The sequence below is a fragment of the Talpa europaea genome (assembly GCF_964194135.1).
Source record: "Talpa europaea genome assembly, chromosome: 9".
NCBI lineage: Eukaryota > Metazoa > Chordata > Mammalia > Eulipotyphla > Talpidae > Talpa > Talpa europaea.
Genome location: NC_140076.1, coordinates 105,692,267 through 105,701,809, shown reverse-complemented (window position 1 = coordinate 105,701,809; position 9,543 = coordinate 105,692,267). Strand labels below are relative to the sequence as shown.

Genomic DNA, 9,543 nt, shown 5'->3' with positions numbered 1-9,543 from the left:
AATATGGCATACACTATCAGTATAGTCCCGGCCGTTACTCAACAAATCACTTTGGGCCTTTCTGTTTTCAAATGAACTGAAGAAATTATCTTACAAAATATAATCCAAGCGCAAAGTACCTCAGAAAGCACCTTTGGTGTGAAAGTAACCAAACACCCTAGTGACAAGCAACACCCATTGACAAATGCCATCATTTAGAACTCCAGGAAGGATTCTTGACTACCACAATTATAGACTACCTTTTGTTGTTGTTGTTAAAGTTCACTTGTCATCTGGGCACTGAGGTATCACTCTACACAATTTCCACAATAAATATACTTAAAAAAAAGTTACAAATGGGGGAAAAGTCAACACCCAGGATAAAGGATTTAATCCAGTATTTATTCCACACTCATGATGGTTCTTTGTAATCAGAATACAAGTCATAAGAACAATCTATCAAATAATTTGCTGATAATCTTAGATAATGCAGCATAGCATTACTCATAATACTTCTCTGTTCTAGATTAAGTTTAAAAACTCAAACAGCAATCTTCATCATCAATAAAAAAAGTTTTGAATTTTAAAAAAAGGACACTATTATCAAGCTGTTTCATAATTTACGTATTTTCCATTTATAAAAATGCTTTGGAAGCTTGAGGCTTGACTCTATTTCTCTATTCATCTGCCCCACCCTCTCCCAATTTCACGTTAGTATAGGGTTGCTGCAAGAATGCTAGACTTTAGACATTAATTTTTCATTTAATATAGTACTTTAAAATCCAAGAAATAATTCAAAAAAAAAAAAAAGATTACATGTCATGTTTTTTTTTTTTTTCCAAATAAAAAAGGAAAATTATGTGAATAAATTTTAGGCATACTAACAGAGTCCCTTTGAGGTAGAATGCTAAAAGGACTTTTGATCAAATCACAGCCTAATTTAAACCTCTGTATCAGAAACTAACTTCTCATAAATTCTCTCTAATGGTAACTGTGGAGAATATTAAGTGTAACATATTAACAAGAGCCTTCCAAGATAATATACAATGGACAAGAATGTTAATCTTACAACTGCTGCCTTCGTGTACATTGAATGCACATAATTCTCCTATAATAGACATCCAAGATTCATTCTCAAAGTCTTTAGCATTCTATTACGAAAAGCACAGCCATGCTAACTTCAGTACACAAACCATAATCCCACACCTACAAAACAAAAATAGAATTAGTGGCAGTTTATTGCCTTATACAAATTTAACCAACATGGCAACTATGCCAAAGGAATTAAAACATTTTCAGGACATATGTACAGACTGTACATCTCAAAAACAATTAAACAATAAAAATCCAAGAACAATCTGTGCATCATGTATCAAACTCAACAACTGGGTGAAAACATCAATGCAATATATGGGATTACAAAGGCACTTCCCTACACAAAAGAGGAAATGAAAATGCAGCCTACAGGGAGCTTGAAGAGTGCGTAACTACAGCACAATCTCAACTTGGGAGGGGGGGAAAGCAGATTTCATCAAACATTTATAGGATTCAATGTGATCCACTTTTACAAAAAAATTTTCACACAGTCTCATCTTTGTTTTTATGTTGTTTTTCTTGGTTCTCTGGTTCTACACTTTGGCTCCTTTGACGATCATGTTTGTCAGACTGGTCCTTACTATCGCCATGATCTCTTTTGTAGGAACGTTCTTTGCTTCTGCTACGCTTCCTAGGTTTTTCTTTGCTGGGACTATGTTCCCGTTTTCTTGATTTTTCAGCACTGTCAGTTCTTCCTTGACTGCCACTTCTACTTCGTTTATTTGATTTTTCTTTACTTTCATTTTTATGTTTACCTGATTTCTCTTTGCTCCTGCTTCTACTTCGTTTTCCTGCATTTCTACTTCTACTCCTACTCCTATGTTTCCTTTCTCTACTTCGACTTCTACTGTGTTTTTTCTCTTTCTTGGAATCTTTTTTGTCGTCTCTATGCCGCCTATCATCTTTGTCTTCTTTATGTTTCTTCTCTTCTACCTCACCCCTACTTCTCCGTTCCTTTGACCTTTCTCTCGATCGATCTCTCTCTTTTTCTCGGTCAATCCCTCTGTCTTTATCATAGTCACGATCTCGTCTTCTGCCTCTCTCATTTTCTTTTTCTCTTTCCCGATCCCTGTCCCTTCTATCCCCTTTCCTATCACGACTTCGACTACGACTTCTATGCCTTTCTCTACTTCTGCTACGCCTGCGTTCTAACCCCCTATCAATACTTCGGGATCTTCGCCTTTCTTTCTCCCTTTCTTTGGCTTCACGCTCTAGTCGCTGGCGTTCTTTCTCTCTTTCTAATTCTCTGTCAAAACTAGAAGACCCATGACCCTCACGATGATGGCTTCTACTTCTTGACCTTCTTGGGGATCTCCGTGGACTCAGTGATCTCCTTGGAGACCTAATATTTAAGAACAGGGAAAGGAAGAAAAAACTTTCAATGAATATATATTGTAAAAATCTAACTTTCATCAGTGTTATTAATCTAGATCCCAAGCTTACATAAACTTGTCAATAATAATAATAAGGCAGGGCCTCCCCAGTGGCGCAGAGGGTTGAGCACAGCACCATGAAGCTGTCCGCAGTCTCTGCAGCATGGCTTCAATTCCCTGCTGGCCAGGAAGATTCCCACATGGCGCGGCAGACCTCTCCTGTTGTACCCGCTGCTCCCCTCAGCAGTGCTTTCGGTCTGTCTGCCTGTTCTGTTCCCTACTCTGTCTCTGGTGAATCCTGTCACCCGCCCCCACCCCTCCCCCGCTATTATATTTAAAAAAAAAAAAAGAAAAAAAAAAAGGCAAAAAATTTGCTTAGTCTCATTTCCAGATGCCTAGTTCTGTTGAAAATGCCCTGCAAGGCAGAAAACGACCTCTTGGGAGAAAAAGGACCAATAAAATTAGTATAAACAGATCCCAAAGAACCTGTTACCGGTTTTCAAGACCCCTGTATAAAGCTTCTCAAAAGTAATTCAAGCATTGCATTACCTTGAACGTCTGCGTTCGACATGTCTTTCTATCTCCTCAGCACCTTCTTTCCCATCTTTCTTGATTTTCCTAGGCCGGGTTTTGATCTGTTGATCGATATTCTTCTGAACTGGAACTGGAATTCTTGGAAACAAGGTAGAAAACCACTCCAGTTTTGTCAGAAAAGACCGCAGCATTTCTCCAATGGTCATTACACAGCCTCCACCAGCCTTCACATCTAGGTCCTACAGAAACACAAAAGATACCCTAGCCGTCAAAAAAATTGTTTCAATATGTATGTGAATACTATTAAAATATTACCATCTTTGGAATCTCAAATACAAAAAAATGCTAACAGAAGATTTCAATTTGTGTATCCTTCTAATCTGGTAATGAATGATAAAGAGAAATAGGCGGGCTTAGTGTGTGCATAAAGGTAAGAAGAAATCCTGCAGAATCATGGGCATAAAGGTAACTGACCTCAACTCACTTAACCAGAATATGAAACTAAACTATGCTACTAAACTATGTGGGGCAACTGACAAACTTATATTCCACATACCTACTAAGTATTTATTTCTGTGGACATGGGTGCACACATGGTTACATCCTGGCACTGTAACCTGGCTACATATGAACTACTTCAGACAAGTCCTGTCTAAAGGCTAGTTTCTTAACAGCTCTAATATAAAATGAAGCCCTAATAAAACTGGAAGCAATAGCAAACCAACTGCCATGAAGCAGTGAGGTTTCTAATTTAGAGTTATGTAGAAAATAAATAAATGAACAAATAATTGGCAACGCATAATCCATGGTGACCATTGTCTCTGAAAAGGGTCATTACCGCATGAAGGCCTTCTCGCTATGCCCTCTCACAGCTCAGGACATGTTAGTCAGCTATTGTCAGTCCCAAACCTACAGTGCAAGCACACAAGGAAAGTGAGATTTGTTATCTAAACAGGAAAACAAGAGCTAAAGGTAAAACTGCTTGCACTCACACACATTTAAGTGTTCAGATATACAGTATTTCCAAATATAATCGCTGCAGATATCTAAGGAAGAAAACATAAGTTAGCTCAAACAGAGATCCTTGGTTTTGTACACAGTAAAAAACATTAAACAGAAGCATTCAGAAACAAACCTAGTACGATACCAATTATGAAGAGGGTCATGCATTTTAAATATAGAAGGAAAAGTGCTCCGGCCTGAAAAATCTCATCTAAAAAGAAAAACACTTTAAAGACTGCAATTTATCACTTAATACACTTCTCGCTTCTGCTAAAATATTAAGCATCTCTGTAAACAAGACAAAAATATACAGAGAACAAGTTCTCTTGTCTGTGATTCAGGTGTGCACACACGCACATAGTATCAAAATCAAAACCGAAAAATCTCTAGTATAACTAGACTTTAATTCCATAAAATTTTCAGATGAACTTTTAAAATAGGCTACTGAAGCAGGCACTCAAGGTTTACTTTATAAACCTAAAATATTAAGTAGTAATGGGGGCTGTATGGGCATTATAGCTTGCTGTGAAGTACCTTTTAAGATCTTAGTCACAATATAAGCAAATTAATACACTTAATATAACTTTGCTCTGACATTAATAATAATGTCCCCCAAAGTAAGCTTCTTTTCAAAATGCATGTAAGAAGCTCAATTTTGTAAAGCTTGAATGGTAAATGAAATAATTAAAAAAAAAAAAAACAAACCACTTAACTGATGTTTTCTTGTAGTTTTACAGGATGTATAGAGGACTAACAGTCAGAAAGTTAGAACTGAAATGTTTTGTCACCTTCAGTCATTAAATCCTCAGTCTATTTAGGTTCCACCCAGCTCTTCAACCCCGCACATCTATTCAAGGAATACTAATATTTAGAGGAAGTTACATGGTAAAGTAAAAAATTTCAGAAGAAAAAAGCTATAATTAGTGCTCTATGCACAAGACTTCTATCACCTCAACCTTGAGCATGACCCACTAAAAAGTCACAATCAACTCTTCCAGGTTAGTGAAATGCCCAGAATATAATTAGGAATAGAAAAAATTTAAGTTACCAAAACACATTTAAACAATTAAAAACAAAACAAACAAACAAAAAACCTAAGATATATAAAACCTACCAAGCTTAGTAAAAGGACGTTAAATTCAAAAGTATTTGAAGTAAATCTCAATTAGAAAACCCTAGAAGATATTAAAACTCCAATAAATGAAACATTAAAAACTGAGTGTAATCAGAAGAAAGCTAATTATTACCCTTGTTGACATACCTCTTCATCATCAAGGAAGGATTCAAACCAGTCCCATAGATCTGTAGGGGGTTGTGTATACCTAGAATTACAAAACACTTATTAGGGCATTTGTGAATTAAAATGAAAATTTATTAGAAATACAGATAAATGCCCGCTCACCTTATATACATAAATCCCAGGGCTCGAATATATGGAGAGTCTGTGTGAGTTATAAGACCCATCACTTGCTTTCGAGTTAACTTCAGAGTAAATAATTTGTACAACAGGCAAAAAGCTGTAGAAACAATTCCTCCTGTTCCAACACCTCGAACCTTTAGGGGTAAAAAGTTAATAAATTAATGAAATATTTAACATCAATTCTTCCTGTTAGGTTTTAATTACATGATATGTTGCACTGAGAGTAGAGAATAAAACAGTAACTTTTCTTACCCCATTCTCTAGGCTTAAATTTAAAGAAAATTTAAGACTGCCAACGAAGTCTCATTTGATAATGTAACTGACAGGTAATACTTTTAAGTTTTCTATATATAAGCTTAATGATCAGACACAGAAAAACTGAAAAATTCACGTACTTCTACTTACCCCTCCGCACATCCCTGTTTGGCCTGCTGTTTTCCTGCTTCCTTTCTCCCATGGTTCAACATGCGTCACCTGAAAGTAGAAAAGAGAAACACAACAAACATTCATACTTCAAAAATTTTTTTGAAAAACCTTTAAGTTTAAAGTAAACTCAAGTCCATAACAGATCTTCCAAAATTTGGAAATTGGGCTTTTCAACATTTTGTGTGTATATATACATAATATACACTCACATATACACATACATAACACACATATATACACATATGTAGTTTTTTAGTCACATTAAGTATGCAAACCATCTTTGAAAAACTGCTTGGGTGTTTAAAGAGCACCCATAAAGCTACTAGGGTTTAATAAAACCTCAACAGCTTCACAGAGCAAAGAAACCCCACTAAAGTAGCTTTATAGAATACATGAAGATCGGGAAATTTCTAGTCTCATGTTTGTAAAAACATTTGCTAATACGTAACTTTAAATCTTATTGTGAGCTGCTTAAAAAATAAAATTTTCATTTTAAAAAGATTTAAGGCTCCAAATTATTGCTGAACATATTACTAAGGTATTTATCTCAAAAAATCTTATTAAAAATATCTTTGATAGTTCAACTTTAGGGTGATTTAAAATTCTTCATTATAAAGAAAAATGACTTCAAAAACGTATGCTAAAAGAGTAACAAGTTACTTCTCATGCAAAATTATGGGATTTTATAATTTTTTTTACCATGATCAGACATAATGTTCATTCCTGATTAAAGATGAAATTACAAAGGCAACACCTACACAGATATTATTCTTGTTAGTCACTCTGTAATTTTCAGCCCTAATTATTTGAACCAATTCAATTTTTTCCCCAGAATATAAAGTCTGTCAAAAACTGAGACAGCGTGACTAGTCATTTACTAACTATAATCAGCATCATCTTTGCTGAGGTGGGCACCCTATAAAAACAACATACTTTAAATACCAAAGAAAGAATAATTAGTTCTACAACAGATATAACTCAAGAATGTCTTTTGGAGAGATCCATATTTCTTTAACTTAAACAATAATCCTGGGATTTTTTTCACTGTATCTTTCTAAAACTACATTTCTACCCACCCATAGTTGTTTTCCCAGTGGCTTCTGACAGAATAGCATGCATTTAAATTTAAGCACTAAACTATTTTGCTCAGTCGACCCCTGCACTGTTTCAGTTCCTTCCCCCAGCTTGCAATATAAAAGACGTTGCAATTCCTTAAAAGCTGGCCAAAGGAATGGATGCAATACAAAATCCACTGACTGGAAGTCTGCATATTTCAATTATTATTTGATTTGGATGTCCTGACGATTAAGCCCGTTATAAGATACAATATAAAAACTATTAAGAAATTTCTGATAGACACAGTATTTGAAATCAAACTTTTCCTCTACCTCATTAACATTTGCCAGGAATTAAACAGAATCTGCCTCAGAAAAAGCAGGAACTCAAATTTTCAGCTATTTAAAGTTTTCTACATAAAACTAAGTATTAAATATTATTCATCATACTATATTCATACTTGAAAAAGGCCTTACCTTTTAAAAGCTAAAAAAAACTAGCTTGTATTTTTTTTTTTACAATACTCTTTCAAGAGAATAATGAAATTTCAGAGTACTCAATACACCCAAAGTTGAAATGTTATTCTCAAGATACAATTTTCTATCAAAAGCAACTAATATCTTAAACTTCTTCAATAACCTAATCACTTAAAGGGGGGGGAGAGGACCAAATAACCTAATTGCTTTAAATAAAAGAGAATTCCCTTTTGTTAACACCTTGACAGGTACTTTCAGTCCATAGAAAATACTTTCCGTGGTCTGTCAGATGTTTTAAGAATAGCAAATAAGCAAAATGAATTGCATATTAGAAGCTCTAAGCTAAGCTATTTAAAGATCTTTAAGGCTATTCAGTCGTTACAATACAATTTAAGCTGAGGAGGCCGGGAAGGTATTTTTTAAACTGTATCATTTGCAGGGAACTGGAGAAGGCCTATCTTGTTGGTGAAAAGACCAAAACCGACGGCCAAAAAAAAGGAAAAAAAAAAAAAAGAAAAAAAAAATTCGAATTAGCCATTCATTTAACCAGGGAAATGCATTTATGGCGATTGAGCATGATTAATAGTGCATACCTCTACCTGCGACCCTGGGCTGCTCCGAGCCTCGCTGCAAGACTGAGTCAATCCTGCTAACGAAACAAGAACTGAGACAAGAGTGCAGTGAGGAGGCGCCAGGTGAGCTCCCCAGCACAGCCAAGCCAGCACCGACCCTGCCGCAGAAGCCCAGGGCCCAGATAATTCTAAATAAAGCCCAATGCACAGGTAGCTGAGACCACTTACTCCTGACTTCCTGCTGGGGGAAAACATCCAGGCCTACACTTCTCACCTCTTGCACTGGCACCTCTCCACCCTCAACCCTCCAATCCCGCCCGACACACGCACTAACCATTTCCCTGTCTGGATCGGATAGCGAATACCAACAACACGAGGCCAACACTGAAGTCAATACACGCCCTGTCTCAGGGTGAGCGGGAGACGCACCAACAAGTTGGCGCCGAGGAGATCCACGTCAAAAGCAAGAATTTTAAAGCTGCAAACTAGAGAGGCTTCATTGACTCTTCCCTCCTCTCCTCCACCCCTCTCGCCCGACTCCCCCCAGCGGTGGGCAGGAGGCTGGAGGAGGAGAGAGAGCAAGAGTGGCGGGCTCTCCCGCGGCCCTACAAAATCGGCAAAGGAAATGCGAGGGCGGCCCCATTTCGACCCCTCCCAGATAAAGACTACCGGCCACCGCTCCCCCTTCGTCACACCTCCCCCCCGCCCCCCCCGACCTACGAGTTCTGCGCCCGTTTCCTGCAGACCCCCTTCCTCCAAGGCTCGCCCCCATCCCCCAGGCCTAGACGCTTCATACCTTAAAGTAGATCTCGTCTACCACCTCGTGGTAGGTCTTGAGCTCGTAGAGCTGCACTTTGAAGTAAGGCGACGACAGGATATTGGTCAAGATCATGGGGTTCAGGTTCATGGTCTTCTCGTTGCCCCACAGCGGCAGCACGTTGCCCTGCTTGCCCGAGACCGCCGGCTTGGTGGTGCCGCCGCCGCCGCACTGCTGCTGCTGCTGGGCCGCAGCGGCGGCCGCCTGGTGCTGCGGCTGCGAGTTGCCTGTCAGCGCGGGGCTGTTGTTAGCCATGTTGCAGCGGAAGGAAGGAGAAGGGAAAGGGAGGGGGGAGGGGGCCCAGCTCGATCTCGCTCTTTGGGACAACGGTCCGGGACCCTACTCCATGGAACGCCGGCGGAAAGCGGGGCCGCCTCGCTGTGCCCCGGCCGGGGGAGGAAGGGCCGCGGGGACGCCGGCAAATGGGCCCCGGGCGGAGAGCAGGCGCCGAGACGCGGGCCGCGAGAACTCCCGGGCGAAGAGGAGCCAGCGGCCAAGGAGCGCGATCTCTTCCGCCAACTGCCCCTGGGAACAAGATGGCGGCCCCGGCGGACGTGACGCCACACGTCCCAGAGTGCCACGCTCGGCCGGTGGCCAATCAGAAGCGCCCAGGTGGGCTGGCGATTCCTCTTCCTGCTTCCGCGCTTTCTGTGCGCGATGCGGAAGCTGCCGTGTGAGCCCGGGCTGGGCTCGTGGGCGATTTCCACTGGGAATTTGGGGGCCAGGGGAGGGGGTTACAGGCCCAGCTCGTACTTCAGAATTTGGGTTGGGGGACTGGATTTCTCAGCTCGAA

At 39.6% G+C, this 9,543-nt stretch overlaps 1 protein-coding gene across 1 annotated transcript; it reads right to left on the bottom strand.

Annotated features, from left to right (window-relative positions):
* Nucleotides 1-1,557: 1,557 nt before the first annotated feature.
* Nucleotides 1,558-9,005, bottom strand: PRPF38B (pre-mRNA processing factor 38B; the record flags this gene model as incomplete). The annotated part of the gene is made up of 6 exons (XM_084242667.1): nucleotides 1,558-2,416; nucleotides 2,997-3,220; nucleotides 5,245-5,305; nucleotides 5,386-5,537; nucleotides 5,809-5,877; nucleotides 8,730-9,005. The coding sequence occupies 6 exons, from the start codon at nucleotides 9,003-9,005 to the stop codon at nucleotides 1,558-1,560; spliced, it is 1,641 nt and encodes a 546-aa protein (XP_084098793.1).
* Between the last annotated feature and the right edge of the window lie 538 nt (nucleotides 9,006-9,543).